This window comes from Oncorhynchus kisutch, linkage group LG23 (genome assembly GCF_002021735.2).
Source record: "Oncorhynchus kisutch isolate 150728-3 linkage group LG23, Okis_V2, whole genome shotgun sequence".
NCBI classification, from domain to species: Eukaryota; Metazoa; Chordata; class Actinopteri; order Salmoniformes; family Salmonidae; genus Oncorhynchus; species Oncorhynchus kisutch.
This window is the reverse complement of record NC_034196.2, coordinates 14,620,311-14,632,344: the sequence shown is the minus strand read 5'-3', so window position 1 is coordinate 14,632,344 and position 12,034 is coordinate 14,620,311. Positions and strand designations below refer to the sequence as shown.

Here is a 12,034-nt window from a genome sequence, read left to right as displayed (position 1 = left end):
AAGGCTGGAGACTTACTTCGGAAGGTAGCGGGTAACAGTGATGATTTTATCCTTCAGGCAGACTTTATGGAAGGTACGGCCCATACTGAGCCAGTACAGACTCTCCTCCTCTTCTGGCCTGCGTCGAGAGACCAGCCCTGAGAAGGAGGAAGAGAGAGACAGAGGGTACATGACTGCACTTGGTCCAAACTGAGATTACTGTAATTTACCAAATGATTAAATTATGCAAGTCAATATGCCGTATAACAGACTCATTAGCCTCTCTAAGTTAACAGTGTCAGTCAGTAGCTAACTGTGACTGTGGTGTTATTAGGTAACTGTGTCAGAGCTGAGCCACACGCCCGGACAGAGACAGTATAGAACACCTCTGGTGTAGAGTGGACTACTGCTGAGGGGCGGGGCCACAGCAGGCTGGGGTTTCCTTTTGTTAGGTTGGACAATGATCTGGTAGCCCTGCATCAGCCGCTGACAGATAAACTCCTCAAACACCCGAGGGGCACTCATCACCGGGGCCTCATCATCCCGCCTGAGACAGAGAGAGACAGGGTGAGAGGGGTGGAGCATCTGAAACGGCTGCATGTACCTGTTGATCAATTAGTTGCTATATATTTCTCAGTAGACCATGCAGTCAGTCAGTGTTGCAGTAGTCATTTTGTATACTACGTGAGGTGTGTACTCCCCGTGTTACATTTTCTACCCCTCCAGGTTAGTGTGTAGCAGCATGTTGTACAAGCCCTCAGTGTAGTCGTTCTACAGCGTGTCTGTGTGTATTTTTGGTTTTACTATCCTTGTTTTGACCAGTAGAACATTTGGACAAGTGGGGACATTTCACCAGTCCCCACAAGGAAAAGGCTATTTTAGGATTAGGGTTCCAATTAGGCTTACAGTTAGGGGATAGGTTTGAGGTTAGGGAAAATAGGATTTTGAATGGGAATCAATTGTTTGGCTCCCACAAGGATAGTAAAACAAACATGTTTCCTGTACCTCTCCAGGTCAGTGTGTGGCAGCAGGTCGTAGCAGCCCTCAGTGTAGTCGTTCTGCAGGGTCTGCCATTCAGGGAAGTAGTCAGTGGTGAGAGGCAGACAGGCGGGTGTGGTCAGAGACTTCCAGTCTACCCCCACCGTGCAACAGAAGCTAGGCACTGTCGGGGGGGCAGACAGCAGCAGGGCTTCAGGGGAACCCCCGCCACACACACGGAGCCAACCAGACAAAAATACCATACATACATACAGAGACAGACACAAACAAACAAGTGCCCCGTGGAAAACACACATACCACCCAACAGGGTGCATTTTGTGGATGAGGAGGAGGTAAGGAAATAGGAAAAGGACAAGCAAAAGAGAGAAATACATTTGGAATGAAAGGAAGGTGTGCAGAGGTGGTTGATAAAGTAGGAGGGGAAAGTGTAGAACAAAGATACAGGTTGGAATGATAAAAAGAGTGGCGCGGGAAAAACACAGCCAACGACAGACAGAAACAAACAAAAATAAAAAGTAGAGAAAGAGAGAGAGAAAAGAGGGGGAAGGAAAAAAAGAGCAGAGGGTTATTCTCATTGCCTTCATTACACCTGATGATGATGATTCCAGTGTCACTGACAGAAGTGGAGCTCTGATCAACACATGCAGGAGATTGAGGCTCTGTGACAATCGACCTGGCAATCTGTGATGATGTGATAAGCATGTGATAAGCAGTGATCTCATCAGCAGTGTGATTACAACATGCATGCATATATGGCTCATACAAACACACACACATATATGTTATATATACACACACACAGTACATGCAAAACAAACACACTACACATGCCACAGAAAAATGGACAGAAACTCATGCGTTTACATTTGTCATTTAGCAGACACTCTTATCCAGAGCAATTAGGGTTAAGTGCCTTGCTCAAGGGCACAGACATATTTGTCACCTAGTCAGCTCGGGGACTCGAACCTTTCGGTTACTGGTCCAACGCTCTTAACCGCTAGGCCACCGGCCACCCATGCAGACAGTCAGGAGTCACACACACACACACACACACACACACACACACACACACACATACCTGGAAGAGGCTAATTAAGCACATACACTTGAGAGCAGAGACTCTAATATTATTATGTATGATAGAGTAAAAGATAGGAGATACATTGAGGAGAGGTGTAAAAGCCTGAGGGAGAAAATGGAGAAAGAGCTAGAGAAGCTGGAAGATAAAGAATGGAAGTGAGAGATACTCAGAGGTAGAGAGAAGGACGTTAGAGAGAGGGGGGGTAAATGCATGACCCAAAAACGTGTGACCCTTTATGAACCCTAGTCTTTCCCTCACAGACAGACACCGAACGGAGGATTCAGCCAATCAGGGGTTCAGCTGAATAAGCTCTCATTTCATCATGTGAGGGCTTATTCCAATTATCAGTTCGGCTGTCAGGCAATATTCACAACCAAACTGATAGGATATTGTGTACATGACGTGTGTGACTGTGTCAAGTGTGTCTGTGTAGTGAGCGTGTTTTCTTTCTTAGGGCAGCACAGACTCACTTGGATCCGGACTGCCAGAGGAAAAGTCCTCCAACGAGGAGCCACGGTTTACCGGTGTTCCTGCACAAACATTGTCAGCATTAAAACCAACAGCGTGACCATCAATCATACAACATTAAGAGAAAAGATAGTTGGCAGGGTTTGTGTGTGATGTATACAATGCTTATATAGTGAGTCAGATGCACTAGCGTGTGTGTGTGTGTGTGTGTGTGTACCAGTGCTGTTGCTGCTGGCTGGGCTGCCATGAGTATACTCCTCCATCCCTCCGCTGGAGTACAGCCCATTTTCTCCTGCCTGTCGTCTCTCTGAGGCTGTCCGTCTGAACACACAGTCCACAGGGGGGGAAATAATCAATAGACAACTATAATTACATTTAAAGAAAGAGGCATGACCTTCCCCCTGGGGCGTGTCTAACCTGCCAGTAGCCTCGTGATAGGCCAGTTCCAGGAGCTCGGCGGAGGTGTGGGCGGGGTCTCTCTGCTCGCTGCCCTGCAATTCAGCCATGTTCTGTCTAGTCTGGTGGTGGATCTGGATGGCCTCTCCTGACGGACCTGGAACACATCCATGACACATTAATTACGTTCCTCATGAAAGATGTCCTGTACTAGAACGTACGCATTGTACCTGTAGCATCATGACTGCCCTGTGCTTGTGGTACACTGATACTTCTATTTTGTATTTTTGTTTCAAAATGAGCATCAACCAATTAGAATCGTCAATGTAGTTGGACGTGCTGAAATGCTACATGTTAGCTGTTCCCATTACATAACCTCGCACATTTAGCCCTATGCTAACCTAACCAGGTGGCAGTGATTATTTCCTGTAACAAATTCCACATCAGCCTATCAAAGATCTTAGACTATATATCCACCAACCTAACGGCATTTCTTAAAATAGCTTAACTTGGCCACCAGAGATACTTGAAACCTCCAAATGTGACTTTTGTTTCACTTGGTCGGTCATAAGTGTAGTGTGTCAATATTTCATGATACATCCTTGACTTACAGTGGGGCAAAAAAGTATTTAGTCAGCCACCAATTGTGCAAGTTCTCCCACTTAAAAAGATGAGAGGCCTGTAATTTTCATCATAGGTACACTTCAACTATGACAGACAATATGAAGAAAAAAATCCAGAAAATCACATTGAAGGATTTTTAATGAATTTATTTGCAAATTATGGTGGAAAATAAGTATTTGGCCACCTACAAACAAGCAAGATTTCTGGCTCTCACAGACCTGTAACTTCTTCTTTAAGAGGCTCCTCTGTCCTCCACTCATTACCTGTATTAATGGCACCTGTTTGAACTTGTTATCAGTATAAAAGACACCTGTCCACAACCTCAAACAGTCACACTCCAAACTCCACTATGGCCAAGACCAAAGAGCTATCAAAGGACACCAGAAACAAAATTGTAGACCTGCACCAGGCTGGGAAGACTGAATCTGCAATAGGTAAGCAGCTTGGTTTGAAGAAATCAACTGTGGGAGCAATTATGATGAAATGGAAGACATACAAGACCACTGATAATCTCCCTCGATCTGGGGCTCCACATAAGATCTCACCCCGTGGGGTCAAAATGATCACAAGAACGGTGAGCAAAAATCCCAGAACCACACGGGGGGACCTAGTGAATGACCTGCAGAGAGCTAGGACCAAAGTAACAAAGCCTACCATCAGTAACACACTACGCCGCCAGGGACTCAAATCCTGCAGTGACAGACGTGTCCTCCTGCTTAAGCCAGTACATGTCCAGGACAGTCTGATTTTTGCTAGAGAGCATTTGGATGATCCAGAAGAAGATTGGGAGAATGTCATACGGTCAGATGAAACCAAAATATAACTTTTTGGTAAAAACTCAACTCGTCGTGTTTGGAGGACAAAGAATGCCGAGTTGCATCCAAAGAACACCATACCTACTGTGAAGCATGGGGGTGGAGACATCATGCTTTGGGGCTGTTTTTCTGCAAAGGGACCAGGACGACTGATCCGTGTAAAGGAAAGAATGAATTGGGCCATGTATCGTGAGATTTTGAGTGAAAACCTCCTTCCATCAGCAAGGGCATTGAAGATGAAACGTGGCTGGGTCTTTCAGCATGACAATGATCCCAAACACACCACCCAGGCAACAAAGGAGTGGCTTCGTAAGAAGCATTTCAAGGTCCTGGAGTGGCCTAGCCAGTCTCCAGATCTCAACCCCATAGAAAATCTTTGGAGGGAGTTTGTCCGTGTTGCCCAGCAACAGCCCCAAAACATCACTGCTCTAGAGGAGATCTGCATGGAGGAATGGGCCAAAATACCAGCAACAGTGTGTGAAAACCGTGACACTCAAGTAACCTATGAAGACCAAGTGTCAAGTAGCCGATGAATACCAAGTGTCAAGTAACCTATGAAGACCAAGAAACTATAGAAGACTTACAGAAAACGTTTGACCTCTGTCATTGCCAACAAATGGTATATAACAAAGTATTGAGATAAGTATTTGGTCAATAACAAAAGTTTATTTTCCACCATAATTTGCAAATAAATCCATTAAAAATCCTACAATGTGATTTTCGGGATTTTTTTTTCTCATTTTGCCTGTGATGTGTACCTATGATGAAAATTACAGGCCTCATCTTTTTAAGTGGGAGAACTTGCACAATTGGTGGCTGGCTAAATACTTTTTTTGCCCCACTGTAGATACTAACGTTAGAATAAAATTTAATATGACAAAACCCCACATTTTTCCTTATCCGTTTTACAGACATTTATATGCTTTTACGGGAAAAAGATCAAGGCGGTCTATACAACATTTGAGTTTATCGTCCATCAAAGAGCCTCATGGTCTTGTCAAATAGCTGTCATGTACCTCCACTACAATCACTGCCAGGTGGCATACGCTGCTAAACAGTGAATTTGCAGGGTACAGTAACCGCGGGTTCGAGGCTCCCTCACATCCAAGCTTTTTTGCTAAAGGACAAAACATTTCACTGCTGGTCCTCGATGCTCGATTCAAATAATGCACTTGATTATTAGCAGAGCTTGTCTACAAGGCTGAAGAAAGATACAGCTCCTTATTAAATGTATTCTTAATCTTCATTTTCAATGTGTTGGATGCACTTCCCTTCGCAACACACAATAAATCTACATTTCAAAGGAAAAACATACTGTCTCTCACCCGGGATTCGAACTTGCCGCAAACAGCTAAAATGACCAGGAGCCAGGCTCGCTACACTGTGAGCTAATCATCCAGTTGACATTTTGCGTGTTTGATTAGCAGATGTTGCCGTTTGACCTCTGTTAAGGACACTCTTATGACAAAAATTATATCACATCCAACTACGTCAACATTTGTAATTGGTCGATGCAGAATTACAGAAAACAATCATGCCCAGCTGGAACAGAACAGAGCTAAATGTGCCATGTTATTTTAAGGGAAAAGCTAACATTCAGCATTCTATCATGAGAACTACGTGAAAGATTTTAATTGGCTGATGCGGATTCTGAGACACAGAAAAAGTTTCAACTAGCGGGTTTGAGTCTGTGTTTAATTCTAAGTGGATGATGGTGTGTGTGTGTTTGTGTCCTCACCCACAGGGAAGGTGTGCATCCAGCGCCTGCGGTTGGAGGTGAGCTTCATGGGCATGCGTGAGGGGGCAAAGGGGTTAATGAGGGCCCTCTGAGGGGTGTAGCCCCCTGGGCGCACATGGAGGGTGGACTCAGCACTCCCCACAGTGAACCTCCCCGGAGCACTGGAGTCCCGCTGAGATTCCATCATCTTCTCCAACAACTCTGAGAGAGAGAGAGAGACACAGAGAGACAGACAGAGACATTAGCACAGTTGAAATAAACACTTATGGCTACTCAGCACATGAATCGAAACCACACCCTCACGATTAAACATCACACTAATCACTCATACAAGGGGTTTATTCCTGGTACCTCTGGTGCTGGTGTAGCCCAGGGAGCTGCTGACCTCTCCGTACTGGGCTGGGGGCAGACGGGGGATCAGCAGGATGTTGGACACCCTGCCCAGGCTGTCATCAGAGGCCAGGCTCCGCTGCTCGTCAGGCCCACAAGAGCGGACAGGGGGGGACACACCGCCCCCTAGAACACCACTCACATCCGCAGACCCCCAGCTTCTCCTTCCACTCACTTCCCTCTCTCGGACCACCCTAGAAGACCGTCACACTGAGTTACTCCTATCCTTACTCTTAACTCTATTTATTGGAAGTGTGCAATAAATATGTGGTTGTGTTTGAGCGGCACCTGAAGTTGGTGCTCCTCTGGGCTCGGGACGGCCCGGGGAGTCTGAACACCTGTGCATCATGGGCATCGTAGTCCACCTGGATGGGAAGGCTGTTCTCGTCCTTCGGAGCCCCAAGAGCTGAGAGGCAATGAAGAAGAGGCACCGTTTGTTAGAGAAGAAAAGGGAATGATAGTTCATCGCAGGGGGGTTTAATCAATAAACACATCCTCTCTTACTGTGCTCTTTGTTGTTCTTGAATTTTTCTGCATGGAGCTAAAAGTAAACAAATGGAGAAAATAAATGACAGGTGAGCTGTAAGCTAAAAGTCAAAATATTGGCTGCATCTGGATTAGGTCTATATATGTACCTTGCGTCCTGCCAGCTTGATGCGAGGAGTGAAGCAGCTGCAGGAGTTCTGGCTTTTGGATGTGTAAAAGCTGTGGTCATGGTAACAGAAAGAGATAACATTAGAAAAACATCCCTTCCTTTCTCTAAAACCCATTCATTTCTTCACCAGGAATATTCAACAGTCTCCCATCCTGAAATATATTAACCTCGCTTATCCATATTACCCTTCCTCTGTCCTCCTCCATCTCTATCCAGAAGCTGTGTCTGGTCTTACCTGTGGTTGATCCAGTGGGGCAGGTTGTAGTCATCACCCAGTCGTGAGTCTCCAGGCACTGTCCTGTTGTGCAGCTTGTCAACATCACAGGGAAAATACAGTAATAATCCAATACAAAGACGGTGACATATAGTACAAAATCATACCTCAGAAAACGGTAGCAATAACAGACATTCTGTATCTGCACATCAAACCCGGGAAGAAAATAGTTATATTTTGTAGTTTATTTGAAAATACCAACTCTTCAAATACTCAAAGTCAAATATAATTTATATACAGTTTCAACTAAAAGGCAGGTATTTTCTTTGATATTCAAATACAGGTCTCAGAAAACCAAATCATATTTTAAAGTTTCAAAGTTATTTGAAAACTACAACAGTTAGTTGAATTAGTCTGAATATAATAAAACACATGGTTCGGATGGCTCATAGATATAGCCTACAGTCTTGAATTAAATACATGGCGGACATGGAATCACCTCAACATTAGAGTAGACCATTTTAGCAGCTTCAAAATGATTGACAAAGGTAAATTAGTAAGGTAATACAGTAACACTTGACATCAAGTTCTTATACATGTGTAGTAACTTAGTGATTATTAAAAAAGCGAAGTTGTTATATAGGACTTTGGAAACTGCTTTATAATAATGGAGTTATTACATAATTGGAATAAGGAACAGTAACTATGCCTTGTGTACAGTAGTTACAAAACTCAGCTCATTGCAATGCAATTCAAATGCATTGACCAAAGTATTATGCATGCTAATAAAATGTTGCTCAAAAAGTAATGAGATTTTTATTAAAACAGGCACAAGGACAGTTTAATGTTAAGTGTTAATGAGAATGCTAAAAGTAACAAAATATGGCTATTATGTTTTGAAAGGAAACTAAATATCCCAAAACTGCCTTCTGCTTATTTTTTTTAAAAGTAGTCACTTTCTGAGATCTGTATTTAAATCGTTTTAAAAAGTAGTCATTTTTGAGGATCTGTTTTCAAATAGATGAGGTCACCGCCAAAGTAACTATTTGTTCCCCTTCCACAAAGCCGTTAAAACAGGTCTGCTGCACATCGACTCGAGTCCAAATCATTTGGTAATAATGAGGCTTGAGGCATTTCCAGGGTTTCAAGATTTTTTTTTATCCATGACTGAAACGTAAGTCCATCTCAGGCAAACTTTTTGGCTCGAGGGCAACATTGGGAGGGTCGCACAGATTTTTTTACGACAGATTTCTTTGTCAGAATTGACTTGCGGGCAAGAAAAATGGCAATTATTTGAAAACATATAGGGCCATTATAATTTCATAGGGCCATTATAATTTCTCCAAACTTTCTAGTTTTAGATGTTCAAGTGTGGCTGGAGCTTTAAAAATAAATAATAAATAATAATAATAATAATAATAATAATAGAAAATACAATTGTTTACTAAAACCCTCATGCGTCATCCATATTACAGAAATCCGTTGCAGTGGAGGAGAACTTTAACCTCTGAGCTTATATTTGGGTTCAGTCCATCTCACCTTAAATAGAGGCACTGCATGAAGTGGCTGCTCTCCCATACACACCAAGTCTACACCGATACCTGGCAAAGGAAAACAAATGTCAGAAAAATCACTTTAGTTCTATCACCTAATAGCAAATCATTTATGAGCATCAACAATGTACAGTGCTTTCGGAAAGTATTCAGACCCCTTGACTCATTCCACATTTTGTTAGGTTACAGCCTTGTTCTAAAATTGATTACATTTTTTTTCTTTCATTAATCTACACCCAATATCCCATAATGACAAAGCAAAAGCAGGTTTTTATACATTTTCACAAATTTATAAAAAATAAATAAAAAACAGAAATATACCATTTACATAAGTAGTCAGACCCTTTACTCAGTACGTTATGGAAGCACCTTTGGCATCAATTACAGCAACGAATCTTCTTGGGTATGACGCTACAAGCCAGGCACACCTTTATTTGGGGAGTTTCTCCCATTCTTCTCTGCAGACCCTCTCAAGCTCTGTCAGGTTGGTTGGGGAGCGTCGCTGCACAGCTATTTTCGGGTCTCTCCAGAGATGTTTGATCAGGTTCAAGTCCGGCCACTGGCTGGGCCACTCAAGGACATTCAGAAACTTGTCCTAAAGCCACTCCTGCATTGTCTTGGCTGTGCGCTTAGGGTCATTATCCTGTTGGAAGGTGAACCTTCAGCCCATTCTAAGGTCCTGAGCACTCTGGAGCAGGTTTTCAACAAGGATCTCTGTAATTTGCTCATTTCATCTTTGCCTCGATCCTGACTAGTCTCTCAGTCCCTGCCTCTGAAAAACACCCCCACAGCCTGATAGTGCCACCACTATGCTTCACTGTGGGGATGGTGTCAGGTTTCCTCCAGACGTGACGCTTGGCATTCAGGCCAAAGAGTTGAATCTTGGTTTCATCAGACCGGAGAATCTTGTTTCTTACGGTCTGAGAGTCCTTTAGGTGCCTTTTGGCAAACTCCAAGCGGGCTGTCATGTGCCTTTTACTGAGGAGTGGCTTCCGTCTGGCCACCCTACCATAAAGGCCTGATTGGTGGAGGGTTTCAGAGATGGTTGTCCTTCGGGAAGGTTCTCCCATCGCCACAGAAGAACTCTGGAGCTCTGTCAGAGTGACCATCGGGTTCATTGTCACCTCCCTGACCAAGGCCCTTCTCCTCTGATTGCACAGTTTAGCCAGCCGGCCAGCTATAGGAAGAGTCTTAGTGGTTTAAGAATGATGGAGGCCAATGTGTTCTTGGGGACCTTCAATGCTGCAGAAATGTTTTGGTACCTGAGCCTAGACACAATCCTGTCTCGGAGCTTAGTTTTTGCTCTGACATGCACTGTCAATTGTGTGACCTTATATAGACAGGTGTGTGCCTTCCCAAATCATGTCCAATCAATTAAATTTACCACAGATGGACTCCAATCAAGTTGTAGAAACATCTCAAGGATGATCAATGGAAACAGGATGCACCTGAGCTCAATTTCGAGTAGCATAGCAAAGGGTCTAAATACTTATGTAAATACGTTTGTGTGTTGTTTTTTTTCGTCGTATAAATTAGCAAAACATTTCAAAACCTGTTTTCACTTGGTCATTATGGGGTATTGTGTGTAGATTGCTGAGGATTAAAATAAGGCTGTAACGTAGCGAAGAGTGGAAAAAGTGAAGGGATCTGAATACTTTGCATATGACTGTTCATCCTATTACTGTTGTTATAACTACCTACCATTGTCAATCATGCGCTGCTTGGTTAGGATCATGAGCAGTCGGTCCACTTCAAACACGCCCACCCCCGGGGTGATGACCACAGACATCTGACCGGTGCGGTCAAAGTTGCGGTTGATATAGTGCTTGTCAAAGACTGTAAAAGGCACAGGACCGTATTTTTGAAAGTCATAAGGAGACAAGATAATATGTGGCTCAATATGAACACTGAGAATCACACAAAATAATGAGTAGATGACGCACTCACCGTTGAAAGACAGGTTAATGGCCTCAAGGTAATTCCCCTGAGCAGCAGTAGAGTTATGGCCGGAGGGGAAACCAACTATCACAAAAATAACCACATGTACACAAGTAAACATACATAATATGTTAACGTTCAAGTGCCCTGCTCATGACATTAAATGTACAAAGTTGTGTCTGATTCATTACCTGCTTCTTTTAGCCGCACCAAGACAGGATACTGGATGAAGAGCTTCTTGATGGTGACCAGTAGAGAGGTCCACTCATCACGTCTCTCAGTCTGAGCCACTACCCTACAAAGACACAACACAAGAGAAACACCATGAGTCAGTCAGACCGTTGACAGATGAGGAAAAAAGTTCCAACTGGTAACTAAAACTAGAAATAAGTAGACATACAAAAACGGACATTGTGGAAATATAATTGAAATAGACAATGAGGCTGGAAGACAGTAAACCTATAGAAATCTTCATAGAAACGGCCCTCGTGGTCCTGTCTGATGGAACCTCTCAATATCTCAGGAAACTCCTCTACAGAAGGTGGGAAGAAAAACAGAACATTTAATCTAATAATAGCTAGCATGTGATATTCCTGATGTCTCATGAAAACAGAAATAAAAGGGCTCACCCAAGGTTTTAGCGTTGTAGAAAGTGCGTGAGAAAAGCACCACTGTCACTTCATGGCTGCAATACCTCTCCTGAAAAAGTCAACAAAATCTCACTAGGATAAATACCTTTAGAACTGCATTGTTTAATGCAGGGGTGGGCAATTCCAGTCCTCGGGGGCCTGATTGGTGTCACAGTTTTGCCCCAGTCCCAGCTAACACACCCAACTCCAATAATCACCTAACCATGATCTTCAGTTTAAAATGCAATTGTATTAATCAGCTGTGTTTGCTAGGGATGGAGAACAAGTGTGACACCAAACAGGCCCTTGAGGACTGGAGTTGCCCACTCCTGGTTTAATGCCTAGAAATGTGTTGATTAAGTTTAATTAATGGTTTAAGCATTGCAAGTGTAACACAGAACATAAGTCACAAACCTTCCATTTGGCAAAAAGATCAGACAAAAAACCACTGACTGCTTTCTCAAAGTAGAGATCCCCTGAAAACAAATGAAAACTTTATTTTCCTCCTCATTGACAAACTACAGGGCTCACTGCTCAATGCCAATCTCAGTAAA

At 43.3% G+C, this 12,034-nt stretch overlaps 1 protein-coding gene across 14 annotated transcripts in view; it reads right to left on the bottom strand.

Annotated features, from left to right (window-relative positions):
• depdc5 (DEP domain containing 5, GATOR1 subcomplex subunit) overlaps positions 1 to 12,034 on the bottom strand; it is a 28,425-nt gene that overhangs the window by 14,128 nt on the left and 2,263 nt on the right. For 11 of the 14 annotated variants that reach the window (XR_004204956.1, XM_020458455.2, XM_031802404.1 and 8 more), the window contains 19 exons: positions 11,895 to 11,956; positions 11,481 to 11,550; positions 11,311 to 11,383; positions 11,043 to 11,146; positions 10,861 to 10,935; positions 10,615 to 10,749; positions 8,900 to 8,961; positions 7,382 to 7,455; positions 7,127 to 7,196; positions 6,996 to 7,032; positions 6,780 to 6,897; positions 6,453 to 6,685; positions 6,102 to 6,302; positions 2,946 to 3,081; positions 2,746 to 2,849; positions 2,531 to 2,590; positions 985 to 1,168; positions 366 to 526; positions 17 to 137 (listed from right to left, as the gene is read on the bottom strand). Coding sequence is in view for 13 of the 14 variants with exons in the window: in XM_020458455.2 (XP_020314044.1) it covers positions 17 to 137; positions 366 to 526; positions 985 to 1,168; positions 2,531 to 2,590; positions 2,746 to 2,849; positions 2,946 to 3,081; positions 6,102 to 6,302; positions 6,453 to 6,685; positions 6,780 to 6,897; positions 6,996 to 7,032; positions 7,127 to 7,196; positions 7,382 to 7,455; positions 8,900 to 8,961; positions 10,615 to 10,749; positions 10,861 to 10,935; positions 11,043 to 11,146; positions 11,311 to 11,383; positions 11,481 to 11,550; positions 11,895 to 11,956 (2,080 nt within the window). In the remaining variant the exon portion in view is untranslated. The remainder of the gene's footprint in view (positions 1 to 16; positions 138 to 365; positions 527 to 984; positions 1,169 to 2,530; positions 2,591 to 2,745; positions 2,850 to 2,945; positions 3,082 to 6,101; positions 6,303 to 6,452; positions 6,686 to 6,779; positions 6,898 to 6,995; positions 7,033 to 7,126; positions 7,197 to 7,381; positions 7,456 to 8,899; positions 8,962 to 10,614; positions 10,750 to 10,860; positions 10,936 to 11,042; positions 11,147 to 11,310; positions 11,384 to 11,480; positions 11,551 to 11,894; positions 11,957 to 12,034) is intronic. The other 3 variants (XM_020458452.2, XM_031802401.1, XM_031802403.1) reach the window with 1 other exon arrangement.